We start from the raw sequence: 24,066 nt of genomic DNA, 5'->3' as shown, positions 1-24,066 counted from the left end.
CCTGTAGCCTCGCAGGTGACAGGAGTTGGAAAGCGGGTCGTGAGGGCCGGCGCCCACGCCAGATCAACCCCTGGAGGCCCAGAGCAGCAGGCCTGAAGGGATCTGGATTTCTTTATTAACAGACATGAGCACGACCCATTACATAAGTTTGTGCTTAGAAAAAAAAAGTTAATGTGAAAAAGAACCCAAGCAGAGAGGAAGGAATTGGGGAGGGGCCACCCAAACCACTGGGTCCCATCTTAAATAAGCCCTGACTTGAGTCATGCCTAGGACCTCCAGCCTGGGACCTGCCCGGCAGGAGAGGGCGGGAAGCCAAGGGGCCCCAGGTGGGTCTGATAATTCCTTCTGACCAAGCAGCGAGGGTAAAGAGAAGGGGAGGGGTCCCAGGGAGCCAGAGCCCACGAGCCATTTATTGCCATGTTTTAAATTTCGTGCAAAATATCTGAAGCCCTGGATAGAGAATACAAAGTGATTTTTTTTTTCCAAGAAACATAAAACTAGGAAAAGTGATGGGGGGAACATTTTCCCACCAGAACCCCCGACCCCCACCAGGTCCCAAACAAGGTGAGGCTTCCACCCTGGTCAGCTGAGCAGAAAGGACTAAGCTACAATCTGGTCTGGGCAGGAAGGGGGTGGAATCTGCAACATTGTTTCAACTACCAACGGGAGGAAAACCAGTCAATTGTACAAGTCTATCAACTTTTAAAAAAAAGAGAAAAGCTGTAAAAGTCAGGCCCTGTGGGTAAGGAAGCAGACAGGTCCCCGGCCAGTGCCGGAATCCAGAGTGGGAGCCAGGCGGGGCTGCTGCTAATGCTGGCACTGCAAGCCGGCTGGCCAGAGGCCACTGCAGGTGGGCAGCCTTGGCGAGGGCAGCCAGGGGGCAGTCACCGCTACTAATCACCACCCTCGAAGCCCTCTTCCTCTTCAGGAACTGGGTCTGCATCCCAGCAGGTGATGTCGATTTCTAGGACATATTGGGAGAAGAGAGAAGGCTGGGTAGATCCATCAGTGGTGCCATCCGCCCCCCAACCTCTAAGAGCTGTGCCAACCGACTCTAGTGACACCCCTAGCCCTCCAGTCCCATCCCAGAATTCCTGAATTCCCATCATTCATCCGGGAATACTACCTGGAGGCTTGTTGTAAAATACAGGAGGCGGAACCTTTGCACATGGCTCTTCTGATTGGGCGAACTCTTCCTCCTGTGACTGACTGAAGTATCCTTCGCTGGCCTGCTGGGGTTTATTTTTTTGTTTGTTTGTTTATTTATTTATTTAGTTAGTTAGTTTAATAAAAGCTTAGGTCACCAGGACCCAACTGACAGGACAACAGCTGATCTATCCCGCCTGAGCCTGTTTCCTCAGCAACCACTCTTGGAATCCTTGGTTGCTGGGGAAACACAGATGCCTGCCAGAGAACTGAATGGCAAAGATGGAAAGGGGCGTGGCATAGAGCTGCTTCTCAATATGGATTTACAAGCAATCGGCCCTCCCCCTCCGCACTGACTACTGTCCCTCCCACCAGGCTCCCCCTGTCCCACCTGGGTCCCCTCCTTTTGAGTGGTCTCTCCATTGGTCAGCAGGTGAGGTTCTGGCTCCAGCTCCTGCTCCAGCACCTGATCTACCTCCTCTAGAGCTGAGGGCATAGTTAGGACCTGGGAGGCAGCCAGCGTTTCTCCTTCTACTTCCTCCTCTGGGTCACAGAAGGTGGCTGGAGGTTCTGGCAGCTCATCAAAATTAAGAAGGTTGGCACAGCCTTCGCCTACCGGTGGCAGCGGCTCCTGAGCGGCCTCATTCAGCAGGGGCACCTCTGCCAGGGAGGCCTCAGCACCTGAGGGTGGTGTGGGCACCCTGGGTTCAGCCTGAGGTGTTGAGGCCTCTTCCCCATTGCCAGGCCATAGATCAATGAGGCTGGCAGCGGCAGGGGTGACGTTGTTGGCAATAGTGGTGTCAGTAGTGGCAGTGGTGGTCTCGATGGTGTCAGCTGCATGAACGTCAGCTACTGAGGTGACAGAGGCAGCAGGCTCCGCAGGGGCAGCCAGGACAGCCTGCTCTGGAGATTCTGTGCACATCGAGTCCTCCAGGGGGCTGCTTTGCAACAGGGGAGGTTCCTGTGCCTGAGGGGGCTCCGCTGCACAGCCAGCCCAGACCTCAGGAGCTGCTGCTACTTTGGCCTCCTTGCTGAGATCTTCATCCAGGCTTGGGGTAGTCTCCTGGGCCTCTGTGGCAGCACACATGAAGGACACAATACAGTCAGCCCCCTTGGGGAAGGACAGATGCCCTGGGCCAGTGTACCATGCCCACCCACTGAAGAGCGACGAGTTTGAGACTTCTGGGTAAATTTGAGATGCCTTCTACTACAGCTGTACCTCCCTATCCTTTCACCCACTCTTTTCATTTTTATGTTTTGAAAGATTAATTTTTATTATGTATACAGCATCCTGCCTGTGTGTACACCTCCAGGTCAGAAGAGAGTGCCAGATCTCATAATAGGTGGTTGTGAGCCACCATGTGGATGGTGGGAATTGAACTCAGGACCTCAGGGAGAGCAACCAGTGCTCTTAACCTCGGAGCCATCTCTCCAGCCCTCACCAACATTTTTTTAAACCCCCAGGAGGAAGGCCACACTCCTCAGTGATGAGCCACTGAGGATAGAGAAGGCGTTGTCTAAGAGCAACACCAGGGCGCTCCTCTGCTACAGCCACTTCCTTAGCAGTGTAGTGTTGGTGAGGAGTGATCCAAGTCCTATTACTGTGGCAACCTGGGGTTCCCCACCCAGAGACTGATGGAAGGATAGGTACCGGTGGGGCCCTTCTCTTACCTTGAGCTGGTGGAGGTGGTGGAGGTGGAGGTGGAGGCTGCGAGGATGTGACCTCATCCAGGGCCCTCTCGATCTGCTCAGCGATGGGAGTAGAGGCTGTGCTGGAATCAGATGGGCTCCGGGTGGGAATAGGAGTGGGTGCCATCCTCCGGTGGCTGTCCAGGTGGCTGCCTGCGGAGCAAATGCCCAGGCTAGTGAGTGAGGAAGTGGGAGCCAGGTGGAATCAGGACTATCCACCTTGTGTCTCGAGTGTGGGTGGGGGCTGTGAGCTCCCCAGGCCCCCCAGGGGCCAGATTGCTGCTCCAGACCCTGTGAACCAGGCCGCTGGGGGCCAGTGCCCTACAGGGCCAGGGACAAGAGGCAGGTAGTACCTGCTCTGGGGACAAACACCAGCAGTCGGCAGTCAGGCTGGGGGAGAAAGGGCGAGGGGGCTGCTGGGAAGCGGGGCCCTCCTTACCCCACCCTGCCGAGGCCTGGGGCTGCTACCTACATGGGAGGGAGGAAGAGAGGTTTGGGGTGCGGTGGCAGGTGATATAGGGAAAGGGAGTCCGTGGAGGGGAAGAGGAGGAAGAGGAGGAGGAGGAAGGCCCACTGTCCGATGCCTTTATGAAAGGGCAGTACGGACGACCTGCCGAGAGAGACAGACAGAGAAAGAGACAGAGGACAAGAGAGGGTCAGTCTCCCCCACCCCTGCCCCAAGGCCTCACCCACCCCCAGGGCCAGCCCTAGATGTACAAGCCACCTTCAGCCAGGTGCACATTCAGCCAAGCTGGGCTACAGCCTCAAGCCATCTGATGCCTCCCGCCAACCAGCACCAGATACACACATGGACACACTACAGCCAGCCTCTGTGTAGCAGCACGAATGAGTCTAGTCTGCCATGCTCCTGGAACCCCGGCAACAAGACCAAGCACACAGAAGATGCAAATGCTCACACCGGCAGACAAGAAATGAAAGGGTGCTTCAAAGGGGAGGCAGAAGCTACACAAGGAGAAGCCAAACAAGCGAGCCCAGAGAACCACTGCTCCAGGATGCTCACACTGAAGGTCAGAGCAAGATCCCACCCTCCATGCATCCAAAGCCTTCGGGCCAGACCTAGTCCAACCCTGCAGGGAAGCTCCCAACACCAGCAGTGTGTCTGAAGCTTCACCAAATCTGCCCAACCGGCCTTCAGTACCAGCCATACTCAGCCAATGCTGGACATTGACAGTGCCCCCCAACCCAGCCCCTCCGGGGGTGCCACCACCTGGAAAGCTGGGGGTGAAAGCACACTGAAGGGGGTCTTGCCTTCTCCAAGGAGTCCTTCCTTGGGCAAGGCTTCTTTTCCAAGAAGAAGTCCCAGAGGGAATTAGGGCCATAGTCTGAGGAGTATGGATGGGGCAAGGAGGGGGCCAAGGACTACCTGGTCGGTGGTTGAAAGGTGCAGGCGCAGGCGCATCACAGCTGCCGCCAGAGGCCGATGCCACTCGTTCCTGCTGTCTGAAGAACTCCCGTGGGTTATCAGGCCGCTGGGCAATGATGGCAGCTGCCTCCTGAGGGCACAAGGGAAGAGTTAGAGAGCTGGGCGGGGCTAGCAGTCTGAGCCAGCCCCGCCCATCCGTCTCACTTGCCACTCCCCCCGCTCTCACCTCCACCTCTGACTCCGACTTCTTCATCTGGGACTCTTCCTCTTCATCCCGCTGGTCACCCTGGAAAACCAAAGGGACAATGTCCTGAGTGGCTCTTTCCAACCCCGCAGGATCTCAAAGGTGGCGCTTTGTTCCTCTCAGAACTCAGGTCCACAGCCTCCTCTTCTCTTTCAATGTCTGCAGCCACCTCATCCCCAGACAGGCCAGCCAGGCCTTGAGCCCCTGACTCATCTACGTCCCATCTAGCCAGGTATCCGGGACCACTCAGAATACTCCTGGTCCCTTAGCTAGCTTAAGCCACACCAAGCATGGGCTAAATATGGCCCATGGACTGGGTATTGCTCTGATGCCATATTTCAAAGCCATTAAAAAACAAAAAACAAAAAACCACATTATTTTTATGTGGGTGGATGTTCTGCCTGCCTGTACGTCTGCTCACCAGGTGCATGCAGTGCCCTCAGAGGCCAAAAGAGGGCGTTGTATCCCTAGAATTGGAGACACAGATGGCTCCGGACATGTGGGCGCTGGGGATTGAACCCAGATCCTCTGGAAGAGAAACCGGTGCTCTTCACTGCTGCTGAGCCCTCTCTTCAGGCCCCAAATAGCAAGGTTTTAAACCCACATAAATTAAGCTGCTATCACTAAGAAGTTCAGTTTCATGTTGAACTGAAAATAGAATCTGGTTTCTTATTTTGTCATCCGAGGCATGGTACCCAGGTCCTCAAAGAAGCCAAGCAAATGCTTTAGCAGTGACTACGCCCTTTATAGTTTTATTTTGAGACAGGGTCTCATTAAACTGATAAGCTGGCCTTGAACTTTCGGTTTTACCACCTCCCCTGGCTTTTATTTTTTTGAGACAGAATCTCTCACAGCCCCTTAGAATATCTAGTTTGTATTCTCTCTGTCTCTCCTCTCTCTCTCTGGCTGTGTGACTCTGTCCCACCCTGGGAGTTGGGGTGGAGGCTTGCTGGACAGCGCTCTGCCTCTGAGCTGCACACTCAGGCCCCTAGTTTCCCTACACAGTGGCGACAGCACAGTTCACTGCAGTCCCCCACCCCCTAATTTCCATTTGGCCATTTCTTGGCTTATGTTTTAAGACTGAAACTCAGGACTGTAGGTGGGCAGGCCCCTTGCTTGGCTCCATTCCCCTTCCTCAGTCTGATCTAGTCTTCTTCGCGTCCCCAACCCCACCATCTATCCTGGCTCCAACTCGCCCACATCCTTTGCTAGATGTGGACATAATGTCCTCTACATGCTCCAGTCACAGCCTAGAGTCGTCATCCCGTTTCCCAACCCCATCCTTTGGCATCGGAGGCCAGCTCACGTCACACCTCTTCCAGTCTCTCCAGTTTTAAGGCCTCTGCTTGGCCACTTAAGTCCAGAGCAAGAAGTCCCTGGTTCATTTAGGTCATTTCCTTTTCTGGGTCCCTTCAGGGAGTTCCCAGCAGATACCACAGACTGCACAGCATTGTGTTTCCTGTTTCTGGGGTCACTTCCCTCACCCTCAGTGAGCAACACCGGATGAAGCCCCAAGTCTATGTGAACAGCCAGCATGGGGTTGGTATGTGTTTGCTCAATGGAACTCTCTATATCAGAAGTCTCTTAGTTGGCATCTTCTGTTGGGCAGAAGGGGCAAGAGCTAGGTGAAGAACAGAACCTTTTTCTTATATTTCCTACTTTATATAGCTGGGTGGTCTGGAACTCACAGCCTAGACCACGCACGCTGGCCTCGAGGTCACAGTGATCTGTCTGCCTCTGCCTTCTTGGTGTTGGGATTATAGGCTTGTGCCACCACTCCTGGCTCAGAATTTGGCCTTTGAGCATATAACCTAGAACTTATTTTTCTGCCATCAAAGAAAGGGGCAGATATAGGCTGGAGAGATGTCTCGGTGGGTAAAGCATGGACTTCTCAAGTTTGGATCGTCAGCAAGACACATACTAAGCTGGGCAGAGAACATAAACCTACACCACCAGCACTTGAGGAGCAGAGGCAGAGACCCCTGGGGCTCACTAGCTGAACAGCAGAGCCAGAACAGTAAGCAGGTTCAAAGAGAGAGCCTGTCTCAAAAGATAAAGTGCGTAGTTACAGAGGGAGACACCAGAAGCGAACCTCTGGCCTTTACAAGTGCATGATGGGTAAATGCACTATCCATACCACAAATTCACACACACACACACACACACACACACACACACACACACCATAAAAGGAAGATATTATGCTTATCAGAGAGGTGTTAACTGTGAATAATGTCAACATCACAGAAACAAGTTAGAGCTGTAGGTAGGAGGGAGAGGAAGACTCAAGGGTCAAAGCATTGTTGTGCCTAAGTGTTCTGACACATGAGAACTCAAGGCCAGAAGGGAACTAAGGGGCTGGAGAGACAGCTCAGTGGTTAGGAGTCCTTGCTGCTCTTGTAGAGGACCCAGGTTTGGTTCCCAGCACCCACATGCTGGCTCACAACCATATGTAACTCCAGTTCTAGGAGAGCCAATATCTTCTGAATTCTGCAGGCACTGCAGACACACAGTGCACAAGCATACTGGCAGGCAGAACACTCATATACCTGAAAGAAGGAAACCTAAACAAGTAAACTTACTGACAGGAGAGAGAGCATACAGCGCCTACAAATTCCTAATTTAAATCATTTTAGCTGGACAGTGTGGCACCCAGCACTTGGGATGCAGTGTCAGGCTGATCCTTATGAGTTCGAGGACAGCCTGGTCTATAGAGCAAGTTCCAGGGCTACAGAGAAACCCATTTTGGGGTGGTGGTGGGGGATCATTTTAAAGTGCTAAATTTCAGCTCCAGGTGGGACTTTTCTTGGAGGACCTAAAATCAAAGGAGCACAGCTGGCTACAATGTTGCTGCATCGTTACTTTCCCATGAGATACTTTGAAGCAGTGGATTAACTCTTTAAGAAGAGCAAAACCTCTGCAGCCATTGCTTAAGATGCTGGTAACTGACAAAGATGAAGGGCGAATTCAGAAGTCACTACACTAATCTACTACTCTGTGTGCATGCACACCTTGGAAATTCCTACAAAACTTGGCTTTTTCAAAAGATCCTGCTGTGAATGGCTGTGCACAATATAGATTGGGACAGCAACAGTGGAGGAGGAGGCTGCCCCAGAGCCTGTCTATGTGTGCAGTCCCTAACAACACTGGCCTACATTCATGCAGGAGCTCTGAGTCCTTTCATTATGAAGCCTACCTAATTCTCAAGCCCCCCAGCCCCAAATGCAGAGCCCAAGACTAATACACCCCAAGGACCTCAGGTCTCAAGGAGGAAACAGTGGAGGAGCCAGGTCAGCGAGGGTCTGAGTCAAGGTGGATTTTCTTTTCCAATTTGGAGAAAAACGTCGAAAAGAAATGTTTTATTGTTGCTGTTGCTGTTATTTGTTTGTTTGTTTGTTTTTTCACACAAACACCAGGAACCCACAAGATAGGTGTTGGACCTGACACACTCATGATAGGGATGCCCACGCATGCTCTCAGAGGGCAGAACACACAGACCAGCCTCACATTCCTGGCCAGGCACAAGAACCCTGGAAAAGAACTTACAAAGATAGACTGCTCCTTTAACCTCCTCTTGGCTTCTTCAGCTTCCAGACTCTGCTGTTTCCTTCTGGAAGGAGAAGTGCAGGAAGCCCCTTCAGGGTGGGCTGGGGGTTGGGGGTGGGGTGGCCCTCCACCTCGGGCCCGAGCTCACCTGTGCTCCTCAATCTGCTGCTCCCGCTCCCGGTAGCGCCGCTCACGTTCTTCCTGCTCCTGCCGCTCCTGCTCCATCCGTTCCTGTTCAAACCTGAGCCTGGCGTCCAGAGCCTTCTTCCGTTCCTCCTCCTTCCGCAGCTCTTCCTCCTTCTGCACCCCACACCCAGGAAGGACAAGCCCTGAGCCCAGGCCAGCCTCGGCCCTTCCAATTCTACTCCCACCCAGACTGGGGAGGTGGCCTTCTGGGAATTAGGGGGATGAGCCCTGTGTGCAGGAGACCAAAAGGGTTTGCTCTTTCAGCCAAGAGAGGTCAGAGCTACCCCGCAGGCTCAGGTAGGGACACCTGGGCCTGAAGGCTTAGGGACAGCATTGCCCACCTTGGCCTGCTCCCAAAACTGCTCACGGTTAATCCGCTTCATCTCCACTGCTGCATCTGTCTTCTGGTAGGTGGTACCCTGCAGAATCAAGTGCCTGGGCATGAGCCCGTACTCACATGTGCAAAATGAGGGCTAAGAGGGCCTGAGGAGGCCCGACTGGGGACCAGGTCACACAGGTGACATGAGACCAGCCTGTCCCGGGAATACACTGACCACCGGTTCAGCATTTTCATCCTCCCGAAGGCGCAGGCGGTGCAATACTGGGCTGGAGAGCCGTGCCAGTCCATTGGAGAGCCGCTGCCCAATGGCACCAGCATCGATGTCTTCCACACTGCTGGCATTCACAATGACGTCAACACCCTTCCATACAAAAAGCAGTGTTTAGGTGGCATCCAAATTCCCATCACCAACCCCAGCATACAAACCTGGCCCTAGGTGACCAACCGTACCCACTTCAGACCCAGTCCCAACATACCTGGAAGAATTCAGCCACCTTGGCCACATGACTGGCGCAAGCACATTTTCGGGCATCAGGCACATCCTCACCAACCTGCAATTCGCCCAGTGAAGGGGGAGGGGCTCAGGACGGGAGGAGTGGGCAACAGCCCACTGGCCCAACAGCCTGAAGGCGAAGCAGCCTATGGGCCCAGGCTATCTTCCCAAGAACTAGTGTAGGCTTTTTCCCCCAGCAGTGGCTATGGGTGGAATGTGGCTGCTCCGGGGCCTTCAGCTCCCAGCCCCATCCCACAGCCACATACCCAGTTGATGAGCACATATTTTGGCAGGGCAGCTTGGGAGTCCTTGACGCTGCAGAAACCATACATCACTTTCTGGTTCTCGAAGTGGCCGGAAAGCTCCTGCAAGCCCCCTTCTGGGGAAACCAGGGAGGTGTTGGGACTCCCCATCTCCTATACCCTTCACCCTGCAAGGGCCTAGAACTCCCCCCCCCACACACACACACACAGGGGATTTCTATTCCTCAGAGCTAGAGGCCCAGACCTCTGTGTAATGAGACGAAGGGGTTGGCAGGATTGTAGCTTTGCCTCTGAATCCTCCTGGGCCTGACTTGAGATGGGACAAAAGAGGTCTGTTAACACATCTCCATTTCTCGGGGATCACACCTCTCGTGTCTTTCCAGGTGCTAGTGCCCAGCGAGGTACAGGAAGCTTTGCTTAAGGAAATCTCACAGCTCCAAGAATAGCCCTGAGCTGGACCACCCTACTAGGCCCCTTCCCTAGCCGTATGATGTCGGGCAAGTTGCTTTTCCTCACTGTGCCTTCCCAGAAGTCAAACAGGAAGCAGGAGTCCCTCCCTCTACACTCTGAGGAATGTGGGGATGACCAAGAGGAAGGACAACCGTGGACAAGCGTGGGTCTGCTGGATGGAGGCAGGAAAGCGAGAGGGGAACAAAACAAGCAGAGTGGGTGGTGGGAAGAGAGGGAACGGCTGGAATTCTTACCTCCTGACGCTGCAAGCTTGAGGTCATCTGAGCCATCCTCGTATGTGTACAGAGCCCTGAGGAGAGGGAGGATGGCTCAGAACTGTCAGGGCCTAGGCAGCCAATTTTGGGTGGGGAAGGCACTAGGGAGGGAGAGTGATACCAGAGGGGACAGGCAGGGCAGAACAGGACCAGGAGGGTGAAAGCTGTGGTTGTCGGTTGGTCATGACAGTAAGGCTAGGCATCGTTCCGCTGAGCCAGGAGACCTGGGTCAGATGGCAATCAGGGAACGGTGGTGGAGAAATCACTGCCTAGTCAGCTCAGCGTCCGGCCCTAGCCCTGGCAGCCCACAACTCAGTGGAGCGGGTGTGCGATGGAGACTCCAAGGCAACGGTTCCTTGGTTACCGTTCCCTGGCGACCATGATTCTCATCCCTCATTGGCCAGAGCCAGGAATCTACCTGGTGCGTGCCTTGGTACCCGCTGCCCCTCCCCCTTTTGGGAGGGAGAAGAATCTGGTGCTTGATGCTGGGCATCCCCTGGTAACCATGGCAACCCAGCAATTGGCACAGAAACCAGCCCACCAGAACTGCATTCTCCTCGAACACAAAGAACCCCGGGGACATCCTCAGACTCAATCTCCCCCTCTCTGAGATGGGGATGAGGTTGCTGTGATCACTACCCCCGACTCTGACCCTAAGATCTGGTCTTCTAGCCCCGAGGCAGCCTCTGCCCTCCCTGAAGCCTCCTAGGACTATCATATAGACTGAAGCCGACCAGAAAGCTAAACCAATGACTTCCTTCCTCTCTAGCCTTTTCTGCTCTGTATTTATTCTTGGCAGGCATACTAACGAATCCATTTCATGGAAGGTAATGTAGACACCCCTCAACCCATCCTGATGCAGGCACCAAGCTGGAGACACATGGAGAAGAGACTCTTGGTCCCTGAGATTCAGAAGGGCTCAGAACCTTGCTCATCTCCTATTTCCCATCTAAGTCAGGAGGATGGGGTGTGCAAGAAAAGAAAAAAAGCAGAGATGGAGGAAAGGGGGGAGCAGGGAGGAGGAAGAAAAGAAGAGGGGGAAGAGAACAGACAAGAGACAGGAGGGAAGTGGAAAAAATAAAAAATGGAGGAGGAGGGAAGAAAAGAAAAGGAGCAAAAAAGGAGAAGGAGGAGGAGGAGGAGAGGAAGGAACGAGGGAGGGTTAACCCCATGCCCCAGGGGTTGTTGACCCCTGTTAAGGCGACCAAATAGATCCCTGCAGCCCCTCCCCTTCCTGCATCCCTCCCTGCTTTGCTCCACAAAGAGACACAGGTGGGCTGCATGTCTCTGAGCCCTTGGTGCAACTGCTGCCCCAGCCGACCCGACAGCTGCTTTCCCCGCACAGCTGCCCCACCACCTGTCAGGCTGCCCTAACCCCCATGGCCAGGAACAAAGAGCCCTCAAAGAAATAGGGTGTCTCCCTCTGTAGTCACGGATGAAACACTGAGCCAGCACCAGGAATCCTGGCTCCTTCCAAGACACTGCTCTGGCCATGACAATCTCTCTGGGGCAAGCTGCTCATCTCAAGACTCTGAAGCCCCTTTTACCATTTCTCTATGCCCACCCACCTCCAAACCGCCCCTCTTCCCTGCTAGGGCCACAATCCTTCCTCAGCAGAGACTGTGTCTCATTCAAACCGTCTCAGCTCTGCCTAGCCCACCTCTCCAAAATGACTGTATATTCACACCCACACTTGGGCCATGCTGGCTCCCAGATTCAGTTCTGAAGAACACTTTCTACCCAAGAGTTACATTGCGTTTTTCTGTACATGAAGACCACTCGGGATGCCGCGACCAGCTCCAGGGGCCAGCCTCGGGCTGAGCTTCGCGCCCCAGAGTGCTATAGCACTCAGCAGGAACTGGGAAAGACATCTATCTGCACTAGCCCCAGACCCTACTGGACAGTGTTTCTCTAACATAACACAGGTACTCTGAGACAGGCAGGTAGGAGCTCAGAAACACTCAGGGCAAAGTAGAAGAGAACTGTAGATGTGCACACCTCACATGCAGCAAGCCCTAGAGATAGTCACTGCCACAGGCTGTCCTGTCAGTCTTGGGAAGGCAGGGACTCTGTGCTAACACACACTGCTGCCTCGATACAAAATAGCACCACAGGGATTTGTAATGTTGACAAAAACACTTATCCACCACCTAAGCCAGAGACACCGGACTAGGGCCAGGCGAGAGTCTGGCTTCAGCAGGGATACTAGTAGTGGAAGGTTCAAGACTGGCATGCTCTCAAGGAGCTGGAACTGGAAAGGCCCAGGAGACCCCAGATGGACTCTGCCCATCCCCCTCTTCCTCAGAGCACTTGAGAAGAGCAGGAACTTCTCACACAATGAATCATATCATAACCAGGGTGGTGCTGGCCTTTCCCACCACACAATCTGACTTCCCCTGTGACCTGCTTACAGCACAAGGACGGAGTGCATTTAAGAGACCCTCTCCTCCTAGGGGCCAGCAGCCCCAAGCTCCACTATACACACACACACAAAGTCAAGGTACAGGGAAGACATCAAATACTCATGCCCCAATGTTTGAACCCAGACACCCCTCCTGCTGGACTGCTAAATGTGGGTCTGTCCTGAGCCTTGAGATCTGAGCCAGCTCCTGGTTGTGGGATAAGAGCTGAGAAGAACCACGCCGTCTTCTGCAAGATGGGACCCTCACCACCCTTTTACAACATGCTGTTAAGGCCCTTGGAAGTAAGCACACATGTAACCGAGGGTGCATCTGTGCATCTGCACATGTCCCACACACAACCCAGGCTGGCGTGCAGACCAGGGATGAATATCTCCTTCCCTTTGGCTACATGGATGCTGCTGGTGATGGAGGCCCAGGCCTGTTCTGAGCAGGATGCGGGGCAGAAGTCATTGGTAGCCCCAGCACTGGGTTGCCAGTGTCCAGCTTTCGAAGGGTTAAGAGATAGAAGGTGTTGTCTACACCCCATAGACTGGCCAGTGTTTCTCCTCAGGCAGGGCCAGATCCCCAAACAGGCTCCTCCACCAGGCCACTTGTCCAGATTGCCTCTCATGATCTCAGCCCCCCAAGGGGCAGGGCTGGGACAATAAGATGGAAACTGCCCTGCTTGCCCTGTGCTGGCCTCTCCTATAACTGACCTGCAAGACACAAGAACTTGTCTCCTGAGTCCATCCCTCTGGGCCTGGCTACCGGCCAGTGCTGCAGTGCCATGGCCTGGACGCCTGGTTATTTTGTTCCATCTTCCAGCCCCCCTACCCGGCTGCCCTCCCAGAGTGAGAGTGAGGCCAGCCCAACTGGAGGTTCCCTCAGATCAGCCCCAACTCGGCCTCGGTTTTCTCAACGAGAGCCTACTTCCAGCCTTAAGGAGAGGAAAAGATCCAAATACATTTTTTTTTTTTGAGAACACTTGGGGGCTGTGCTCTTACCGGGGCATCGGAGCCCCCTTGGTTTTCCTGACACCCTGAGACTTCAGACCAAGGCAGGTGGCTCACACCCTCCTCCAGCTCAGGGAAGGTAACAGCTGGGGAGGGGGAGAAAAGCCACTCACTCACTCTGCCCCAGTCGGAGGTTGATAGCCCCCTGCTGCTGAGTAGAGGGGCTAGGGTCCCAGAGATCTACTCATCTGGCATCCCTCTGTGGAGGCTCCCTCCACACTTCCTCCCAGCTGGCCCCCTAGCCAAGCTGCTCCGTCCATCTCCTGAGTCTCTTCCTGCCTAGCTGCCTTGTCCTAGCGATCTGCTCCTTCAGCAGGGGAGAGAAGGGCTCAGCCCTGCCTCTTCCTCTGCGATCCGTAAGGGATAAAGAAGTCACTTCGTGGTTGCCATGTGGCAGTCAACCTCCTTGTATCACACCCTAACCTAGATGTGGGGCGAAGACAACCCCGAGAAGCCCCCCGGTGGGCGGGGCACGCTGGCCCCCAGCCCTCGGCGCTCCTCCCCCGCCCTAGCTTTCCTTTGTGCTGTGGCCGGGCAGGCTGCTCCAGCTCCGCTAGCTGGGTCCCCGCCCCGTCCCCACCCGGTCCTCGCCCGCTCGAAGGTGGCGAAGGTGCCCTTGGCTGGCCCGTGCACACCTGTCCCCCGGGCCCGTGGAGGGAGGCAGGGTGAGAAGGGGGATGGGCTCCGGCAGGGCCGTAGGACCCCAGGCCCCACGTCTGGGCTCCACACCCGCGTGGCTGGCGTCCGGCTCCCGCGCCCCCAGTGAGCCTTAGGGCGGCCTCAGGGCGCCCCGGCCCGCGCGCCCAGCCTGGCCCGAGCGGCCCCTCCCCCGGCTCGCACAAAGGCAGCCCCTCCCCGGCTCTCCGGAGCCGTTGCACCATTTCGGGGTCTCCCCCTCCCTTCCCGGTGGCAGAGCCTCGGGGAAACAAAGGCGCGCGGCGGCCTGGGGACAAAGGGGCCGGGGGCGGGGGCGGGGGCGGGGGGCTCACCAGTCGGCTGCGCTCTCCTCCCGGATCACCTCCTCGTACGCCGCCAGCAGCTCCAGGCGGTGGCCGCTGAAGCTGACGCCGGCCATGCTGCGGGCCGGACCGAGGCCGAACGGACAGACGCACGCACAGGCGGACCGACCGACACCGGAGGGAGGGGATGAGGGAGTCGCCGCCGCCGCCTCAGAGCCTCTGCAGCGCTGAGAGCGAGCGAGCCAGCGGCCGGGGGAGGGGAGCCGGCCGGCGGGGGGCGGGGGGCGCTGGCTCCGCCCGGCTCACTCCCTCGGCTCGCTCGGTCCTAGCGCCGCCCCGGCCCGGCCCAGGGGGAGGCCCGCTCCCCCTTCCCAGTTTGCCCCAGGGCATCCCACACACGCCCCTCGCCCTGCTGGCCAGCACCGGACACTGAGCTTCCGCTCTGCTCCCAGGGCCAGTCCCATGCACCTGTCCTGTCCTCGTCCCCAACTTGGCAGCACACCCCTCTTCCCTAGGCATAAACCCACCAAGATTCCAGGCCCAGATTCATCCCTCTCCATCTCCCCAGAATAATTGACCCAGCCCAACACCCTTGATCCATTTAACTCCAGCCCAGGCTCACATCATTCCTGGGTCCGTTCCATCCTACCTTAAACCCCTATGGTCCTTACCCTGTCCCTGCCCGTATTCAGTTCCTCATCAGACCAGGCCTAGGTTGCCTGTAGTCCATTTCCTCTGAAAGGACCCTCCCTAGTCTACCACCATTACTTCCATCTCAGCTACAGGCCCATGCTTACCTCTGCACACATCCCACCTAGTCACCATACCCTCTTGCTATGCCAGCCTGTCTGAATTCCACTCAGACCCCTCTCCTTAGCCATACCTTGTCTCAAGCCGTTCACACCCCACCTCCCTCATCACCTTTATTTCAGTCATTTTCTTCCTCCCAGATGAGTATCCAAAAAAACGATGCCTTCTTTTCCAAGTACCATCCCTCCTAAGGAACCCCAAATCGTCGGGTCCCCAAGGCAGGGCTCCTCCAAAGCCATTCCAGGGAGAACTTCCTGGCACCTTTTATTTCCCAAAGCTCTGAGTACAGAAGGGACTGGGCTTCAGAGACGTCTCTATGGGAACATGGCTGCACAGAGCTTCCAGGCACTGTTTCCTGTGGAATGGAGAACCCTGAAGCCCTCCACAGCTCTGGTTAACCTTTCCATACCCACTGGGCATCCCAACCCATTTCCCAGGCAGGCAGGCAGGCAGGCAGGCAGGCAGGCAGGCAGGCAGGCAGGCAGGCAGGCAGGTAGGCAACAGTGCCTCAGCAAGTTTCCCCTGGGGCTGATCTGTGAAGAGGAGGTGGCTGTTTTCAGCGAACCCCTGCTCTGACTTGGTCAATCATCTCCAACAAGAAGCCAATACTGATATTCACTGCAATGCCTTGGAATGGGACACGGGTGAGGGGTGGCCTTAAAACCTCTGCACTTCACAAGGCCCCTGCTTCAGGAGCTCTGGGTACCCATGTACCCCATCCTTGGGAGTTTCTCCACCAACCTATGGTGAGTCCTGGTGAGTGGTCAGTCCTGGGCCCTGATCCCATATGCAGCTGGAACGCAATGGTTAGGGCAGAGGGGAATAAAGATGACATCAGATGGGGAAGGAAAGGGGCGGGAAGCCAAGGTGAGAACAAAGCTGCAAGCCGGGCAGTGGTGGCGCACACCTTTAACCCCAGCACTTGAGAGGCAGAGGCAGGCGAATTTCTGAGTTCGAGGCCAGCCTGGTCTACAGAGTGAGTTCCAGGACAGCCAGGACTACACAGAGAACCCCTGTCTCAAAAAACAAAAAAAAAACAAAAAAAAACAAAAAAAAACAAAAAAAAAACAGCCGGGCGTGGTGGCGCACGCCTTTAATCCCAGCACTTGGGAGGCAGAGGCAGGCGGATTTCTGAGTTCGAGGCCAGCCTGGTCTACAAAGTGAGTTCCAGGACAGCCAGGAATATACAGAGAAACCCTGTCTCGAAAAACCAAAAAAAAAAAACAAAAACAAAAAACCAAAAAAACAAAAAAAAAAAAACCCAAGAACAGAGCTGCAGAGCTGCAGTTCTTGATATCTAGAGTGCTCGCCCTGGGCAGAGGGGAGTTGGAGGTTGAGGTCAGGACTAGGCTTCAGCATCTCTCCTTCCTGCTAATTCCTCACCCTTGCTGTCTCTCAACCTCTACTTAGTCGATTTCATAGGCAAAAAGCAGACCTAAGTGCACCTTGGAAGTGCCTCCATGGATTCCTGCCTGCCCACCAATTGCCTAGCACCTGTCTCTAGCCATGCCCAGTTCACCTCCCATCTGCATTTTTTTTTTTGTTCTGTTTTCATTTTTTTGAAAACAACATTCTATTTGGCTCAGCGGTAAAGAGCACTGGCTGCTCTTCCAAAGGTCCTGAGTTCAATTCCTAGCAACCACATGGTGGCTCACAACCATCTGTAATGGAATCTGATGCCCTCTTCTGGTGTGTCTGAAGACAGCTACAGTGTACTCATATACATTAAATAAGTAAATCTTTTTGTTTTTTGTTTTTTGTTTTTTTTGGAGACAGGGTTTCTCTGTGTAGCCCTGGCTGTCCTGGAACTCACTTTGTAGACCAGGCTGGCCTCAAACTCAGAAATCCGCCTGCCTCTGCCTCCCAAGTGCTGGGATTAAAGGCGTGTGCCACCTTGCCCGGCTTAAATAAGTAAATCTTAAAACAAACAAACAAATAAACAAACAAACAAACAAACCTTGTCTGGGTGTCATGGCACATGCCTTTAACCCCAGCCCTGGGGGAAAAGAGGCAAGCAGCTCTCTCTGTGAGCTCCAGCTCAGCCAAGCTTATATTGTGAGACTTTGTCTCAAAGGAAATAAAAATCCAAGTTCTTTCTCCTTTTTAATTTTTAGATTAGCATACAGGGTATCAGACTTCACCACATCATGGGACATTGGTTTTGTATTATTCCTCCTCCCCCGACCCCTGCCACCCACCCACACACACACACTCACTCACAGTCACACACGCGCACACATGCTCCCTCTTCTGCTGGGCTTCCTTTCCTTCCCTTTTTTTTTTTTTAATTATCATTGTGCATGTGTGTGGGGACAAGCATCCCATGGGTCACAGCCTTCCTTCCTCTGCAGGTCAGAAGACATCTTCCAAGAGTCTGGTCTCTCCTCCCACCAGCGACGGACCATCTGGCTATACCCACTGAGCCACCCCACTGGCTCTTGTTTAGTTTCTGTTGTTATTTGAGACAGAGCTCACACTGTAGTTCAAGCTGCCCTCAAACTCCGGGTCGGGTCAGAATGCGGGGATTAGAGGCATAAGCCACCCGATGTGGTGGCTAGGTTAGAATGGTCTCAGCTTGGCGAGCATGATGGTAGCTGGGCTCCAGGCATTCAGAGATGAGGCAGAAAGAGCATTCTCCATCTCCAAGGGTTCCAAGAGCCGCTGTTCCAAAAAAACCAAGCCAAACAATCAGGTGTAGAGGTGGTGAAGGGTCAGGACCAGGACAGGATCCTTCTGGAGGTAGAGGCAACCAGATCTTTGTGCGTTTGAGGCCAGCCTGGTCTACTTATGAAGCTCCAGGATAGCCAGAGCTACACAGAGGGGCCCTGTCTCAAAAACAAAACAAACAAGAAACCCAGAGATGAAACCATTTTAGAACTGGGGCTGCGAGCGGCTGGGTGAGCGGAAAAGCTCCTTTCTAGCCAATGTTAAACCCTTAGTACCAAAGGGAAGAAAAACAAGAACAACAACAGCAACATTCCTAAGGGATGCTCAGATCCCGCAGCCTCACATCCTGTTTTACTTTTAAGGGATGGCGGGCTCTGGGGCTTATACAAGCCCTGGGCTTTTCTTTTTTTTTTTTTTAAAGATTTATTTATTTATTATATGTAAGTACACTGTAGCTGTCTTCAGACACTCCAGAAGAGGACATCAGATCTTGTTACAGATGGTTGTGAGCCACCATGTGGTTGCTGGGATTTGAACTCTGGACCTTCGAAAGAGCAGTCAGGTGCTCTTACCCACTGAGCCATCTCACCAGCCCGCCCTGGGCTTTTCTTATTCCCGTGCTTCTTGGCCCTTTCCTGGCCAACGTCATCATCTTTAAATGGCCAGGCTTAGTTGCTCTATTATAGCTCTTTCCTTGGCTGTACTTGTCGTCAGTGAAGATGGCCACTGCTCACTCCTCAGAGACCCTGCCTCCTTGCAGCCCTTGAAAACCACACCCGGCTGTGGTGGCTGGCTGGCATGTAGGTGTCTCCTTGGAGGTCCTCCCACCAGGCTTCGTGTCTGCCACCCCCTGGCATTGATCACCCTTCAAATCACTGACATGCCGGTCTCTCCCACCCTCAGAGCTCCCCCCACACATTGAGAGGCTGGTCCCATGGCTTTTGGGGGTCCCTAGAATGTAACAGATGAGAATAGGTTCAGAAACAAGCGCCTAACTAGCGCCTTACTGTGTGTCTTTGGCTAAGGCGTTCCCTCTTCTGAGTTTCCTTTTGAGACCCTGTTGTTGGGAGTATAAAATGGGCCTGGATGGTAACTTAGAACACTGGAGCCCCCAACCCCCACCTCCACCCTTTCCTCCTGGCAGCCCTGTCCTCCCCAACCCTCCAGCTCTGTGTCCCCCACACCTTTCATAGGTTTCAAGACTGAGGGGAGTAAGTGGGGCTGCGGGATTATTTCAGTATCAGCTGGCAGAGCCTTCCCTGGCCTCATCCTGACCCTTAAGATCCTACCTAGTACACCTTCAAAAGTGCCTCCTCACCCATACCAAGCTCAGCAGTCCCCAGGCATGGACCTTGGCACTGGGTCAAGTACATTAGCTCTGCTTCTTGCAACAAATGTATCCTCACACAACTCTGCCTTGTCATTGGTGTGACTTTAGATGGGGGAGGGGGGTTGAGGCAGGGTCTGTATCTCAAATGCCCATCTCAGCAGAGATTACCCATGTGCCTGGCTTCGGTTTGATGACTTGTTTTAGTGGGCTTTCTGTTGCTGTGCTAAAACACCATGGCCCAAAGCATCTTGGGGAGGAAGGGTTTATTCTAGCCTACCAGTTTATAGTCCATTCTGGAGGGAAGTCAGGGCAGAAATCTGTAGGCTGGAACTGAGGCAGAGACCAGGGAGGAGTGCTGCTCCCTGGGCTGGCTTGCTCTGACTTGCTCAGCCTGATTTGTTATTCACCCCAGGATCATCTACCAAGGGGTGTTGCCACCTTCAGTGGGTTGGGCCCTCCCACATCAATTATTAATCAAGAAAACGCTCCACATGGTTTTTGCCTACAAGTGATCTGGTAGTTCTGAGTTATATCTTTAGCACCCTTTTTATCTCAAGACAAGGTCTCACTAAGTTGCCCAAAGTGGCCCTGTGTAGCCCAGGCAAACTTTGAATTTGTGATCCTCCTGCCTCAGTCGCTCTGGGACATCAGGTGTGGCTAATTTGATGATTTTTCCCCCAAAAGTATTTAGGAATTAATTAAAGTAGCAAAACACACAAGTGGTACACTGGATGGGTTAGGGGCCAGGCAAGAACTCACCTAGATACACAGCTGAGTGGTAAAGTCCAGTTCTCTGTCTCTTTTTCTCTCTTACACACACACACTCTCTCTCTCTCTCTCACTCACACACACACACACAAAACATCTCCCCAAGGTATACATAGCTAAGTAGCCTCTCTCTCTTATCTCTCTCTACCTGTCTCTCTCTTACACACACACACACACACACACACACACACACACCAGCAGCACAGGAATTTCTTCGATTATGGACTCAACAGCCTAAACTTTGATCACCCTTTCTGGAAGCTAGGCTGAGAGGTTTGGGAATGGAGTCCAGGAGCAGAGGCCCCACCGTGGAGGGCTGAACCACACTGGACATTTGTGCTCGGTTATTCTCAGCCTTCCTGTTTGTATCTTCTGATTCTTCCTGTACCCTGTAATCCAGGCCTTGTGGGTCAAACCTGTGACATCACGGATGGACCTGCGTGTGACCCAAGTCAGTCCAATGGAGCGTCTTTTGGCCATAACAGGGTGTGCTCCTGGGATGGATCCCCATGAGGAGGCAAGGCCAAGGGAAAGAGGATACCTCTATTACCTCTATCCAGTGTGCCATGGCTGAAGCCACCTAGTACTTCTGGAAAATTATCCCCATTTCTCACTTAAAGGAGGTCTCCCAAGGTCTCCCCTGGCTCTGATCCAATAAGCATCTCTTCCCACTGCAATGGCCAATGACCCTGGAATCTAGCTTAAACCTCTTTCCTCACATTGGGAAGGGGTCCCTTCCAACATTCTCAAGGATGGCTCTGGGTCTTAGCTACCTGCTGCTCCCTGGTGGGCAGCCACCAGGCCCTTTAGCCTGCTGCCTCCACACTCCTTTCCTGTAGCAAGGCTTGGAGAGGCGGGTGTGCCTTCTGTGTGTACCCAGGCCACGTGGGGCTGGAAACCAGAGGAGGCAGCACAGAAGCCTCAGTTCTGGAGAAGTGGTCCCCTACCCTCCACCTCTCCCTGCTGACTGCAAAGAAGTCCAAGCTGCTCAAAGCAGGAACAAGCCCCTCCCTCACTTGCTGCCCACACAGACCCCTACTAGCGACTCTGCCATGTTGGCCGGGGGCCCTGCAATCTCTCTAAGGGTGCTAATGGCCTCCCCTGCCTGGCATAAAGACATTCATTTCCAAGTGTGGGTTCCAGCCATAGAGCCTCACACTCCAGCTCCGGAACAGGGTGATCTTAGCAGCCCTAGGGGGTTGGGAGGGATTAGGCTGTGGAAGGATGGGGAGGGGCACAGCTCTGTTGGAAGTGCCTAAGTCCATACTTAGCAGTTTCTGGTCATTCCAGCTGGGTGGCTCTGGACAGGTCACCTTTGCTTCTCTGAGTCTAAGGTTCCTGTTTCTTCCTTTCTTTTTTCTTTTTCTTTTTCTTTCTTTTCTTTTTTTTTTTTTTTTAAGCAGGTCTTAATGTGCAGCTCTGGCTTGCCTAGCGCTTGTAGCAGTCTGCCATGAAACTCCCACTTTCCTCCTGCCTCAGCCTCCCAGAGTGTTGGGATTAGAGGCATCAGCCACCATGCCTGGCTTGAACCATCCCTCCTAACAGGTGGTAGGATAGCTAGCTCCGAGCACTTGCTCTCTAGCCACCCTGGAATCCAGAGACGCGTGCGTGTGGTATTTCTCTCCTCTGACAGCCCTCTGTGATTGTCCTTACCCTTATCTTGGACCCTCGAACTTCCCATCTTCAAACCCCACTCCCGCATGCCCCCTCCCCGCTCCCTAGCCATATCTGTGCTTAGCTGACTGTGCTCCACCCCACACCCTCCAACCCCCAGCATGCCTCTTAAGGGCTGTCTGCACGCTCTTCACACATGCACCTGTTCACTCTTTAATCCTGGCAGTGGCCCAGCTCTCTGCTAAACTGATCTGGCAAATGTCACCTTGTTTTGAAATACCATGGGGACTCCTTGGCCTTATCTGCCTGGTTGACAGTGTTGGCAACTTCTGGAAATGCTCTTGGCCTGTGTGGAGAGCCCTGCGGGAGCACCCTGCAGACTGTCTGTCATGCCGTCCCTGGCGGCTCCCTCTGCTTTCTGTGCCCAGCTCTACGGTACTGTTTCGGGTCCACTGTCAGCTTTCTATACTGAGTCCCTAGCTATCCTCACACTGGATTTGGCCTGCATTTATTATTTTTAAAGTGGGATTAAAAAAAAAAGAATTGCAGCTGCCAATACAAAACAAAAAACAAAAAAACAGCTGTCACACGAAACACATGAACCTGTACACACTGTTGCTAATCTGGCAAATATGGCTGCACTGGGGACATGGCAGCCCCTTAGTTCAGGACAAGGGGTGGCTACCCCCAGAAGGGCACCTGGCAGCAATTCCTACCCACCCTTCTGTTCTTGCTCTTTGGTCTCCATGGAAACCGAGGATGGACTGAGAGGGCCTCACAGTTCAACAGAAGCAGGAGAGAGTAAGTACGTTTCCCTGTGAACTAAAAGACATTGTGTTTAATACTCTCAGCATGTCTATGTTGAAAGACAACCACATCCTACCTGCTTTTACTCCTGGTGTTACCTGCTGGGGCCTGCACCTCAGCTCTCCCCAGGCGCTAATTACCAGCATTTATATTGAGTGTTCTGCCCCTGCCCCAAGTTCACTCCTGAACTGAAGCGAAGGTGAATCTAGACTTAAATCTTCTGCTGCTTCCTGAAACTGCCTCCTAAACCCCATGAACAATCCACTCATTCACTAAACAAACATTTACTCTTTCTATACAGCAGATGTTCTAGGTACTGCAGGATAGAGACTGGCCCTCTGAGACCTTTTGTCACAAAAGGGATGATCACCCTGGAGGTACTTAAGACAGGATCCCGAAGAACATATGGCCAGGAACATACTAGGTTGTTCTGACCCAGGGTTCTCTCTCCAACCCCTCAGCTGTTCAGGCTTGAGACAGTTGGCAGAGCCTCTAGGGTGGTAGAGGGCACCCCTGGGGAAGTGATGTGCCTCTCCTAAACCCACCAACCCACCAAATACAGCAGGAGAGAAGACTCAGTGATTAAGAGCGTTGGCTGCTCTTCCAGAGGACCAGGGTTTGACTTCCGGCCCCCACAGGGTGTTTACAGCCATCTGTAACTTTAGGTCCAGGGGATCCAATAATCTCTTTTGGCCTCCACAGGCGCCAGGTATGAAAGTGGTGTGCATACATCTATGTAGTCAAAACACCCATACACATAAATTAAACACCATAAATGGCCCTTGGTAGAAGCAGGTTTCCCAGAGGGTTACCGGCTTACAAACATAACTCAGTACCAGGCAGTCTTAAGGCAATACACCCGGCTTCGTGCCTGGCTCAGGCTGTATGACCTTGGCTACACGTCTTGACCTTTCTGAGGTTACTCATCTAGAAAACAAGTAAGCACGGCTGGCGGCTGGAGATAGGGTGCGGTAGACAGTCTTGGCCTAGGAAGTAGAAAGCCCTGGGTTTGAGTCCCAGTACCCAAGAGATAGAGACAAAAATGTGAAATTCAAGATTTTTCCTTGGGCTACACAGTGAGTTAAGGCCAGCCTGGGATACATAAAACTTTGTTTCAAAAAACCAAAACACTCAGGAGGCAGAGGTAGGCGGATTTCTGAGTTTGAGGCCAGCCTGGTCTACAGAGTGACTTTCAGGACAGCCGGGGCCGGGGCTATACAGAGAAACCCTGTCTGGAAAAACAAAAAAACAAAAAAACCCCAACCCAACCCAACCAAACCAAACAAAACCCAAACTAAACAAAACCAAAACTGCCTCTAAACCACCAAATAAAAAAACAGCCAAAGGTAAGCAAGAAGGGTTGTGAGGTCACCCCCCAACCTCAGCACTGGGGAGACAAGACAGGAGAAAGCCCTTAAATTTGAAGCTAGACAGGTGACTGAGTTCCAGGCCAGCCTGGGATATAAAATAACAACCTGTTTCAAAAACACAAACAAGACTAGGCACCGTGTGCTGCAGGCCTTTAATCTCAGAACTCCAAAGGGAGAGGGGGGGGGTCTCAGTGAGCTGGAGGCCATCTTAGTCTACAGACTGAGCCCTAGGACAACCAGGACTACAGAGAGACACCCTGTCTCAAAAACAAACAACAAACAGCTGGCGAGAAGGCTCATCGCTCAAGAG

The 24,066-nt window shown here is 53.5% G+C and overlaps 1 protein-coding gene across 5 annotated transcripts; it reads right to left on the bottom strand.

The window, feature by feature from the left end:
- Positions 1-390: 390 nt before the first annotated feature.
- On the bottom strand, positions 391-14,654 carry Dbn1 (drebrin 1). Of its 5 annotated transcripts, none has more exons than XM_029468602.2 (15): positions 14,421-14,654; positions 9,996-10,051; positions 9,295-9,407; positions 9,012-9,086; positions 8,750-8,896; positions 8,537-8,614; positions 8,158-8,309; positions 8,010-8,073; positions 4,446-4,505; positions 4,220-4,349; positions 3,308-3,445; positions 2,818-2,988; positions 1,538-2,217; positions 1,127-1,232; positions 391-964 (listed from the first exon to the last, which is right to left on the bottom strand). In XM_029468602.2, the coding sequence occupies exons 1-15, from the start codon at positions 14,504-14,506 to the stop codon at positions 894-896; spliced, it is 2,127 nt and encodes a 708-aa protein (XP_029324462.1). In that variant the 5' UTR covers positions 14,507-14,654; the 3' UTR covers positions 391-893. The 5 variants fall into 5 exon arrangements, with proteins under 5 accessions (XP_029324462.1, XP_029324463.1, XP_021035732.1 ...); XM_029468603.2 differs by having other exon boundaries at positions 1,127-1,229; XM_021180073.3 differs by lacking the exon at positions 3,308-3,445.
- Positions 14,655-24,066: the final 9,412 nt, after the last annotated feature.

The sequence above is a fragment of the Mus caroli genome, unplaced genomic scaffold (genome assembly GCF_978045245.1).
Source record: "Mus caroli unplaced genomic scaffold, Mus_caroli_1 scaffold_15, whole genome shotgun sequence".
Classification (NCBI taxonomy): Eukaryota; Metazoa; Chordata; class Mammalia; order Rodentia; family Muridae; genus Mus; species Mus caroli.
The sequence above is the reverse complement of the archived record's forward strand: the minus strand, read 5'-3'. Positions and strand labels throughout refer to the sequence as shown.

Coding starts and splice junctions, on each gene's coding strand:
- Dbn1 (XM_085831050.1), bottom strand. CDS start 14,506: ATGGCCGGCGTCAGCTTCAGCGGCCACCGCCTGGAGCTGCTGGCGGCG. Junction 8,310..8,536: donor AGTTTTGGGAGCAGGCCAAG/GTGGGCAATGCT, acceptor TGTGGGGTGCAG/AAGGAGGAAGAGCTGCGGAA. Junction 4,350..4,445: donor AGTCGGAGTCAGAGGTGGAG/GTGAGAGCGGGG, acceptor TTGTGCCCTCAG/GAGGCAGCTGCCATCATTGC.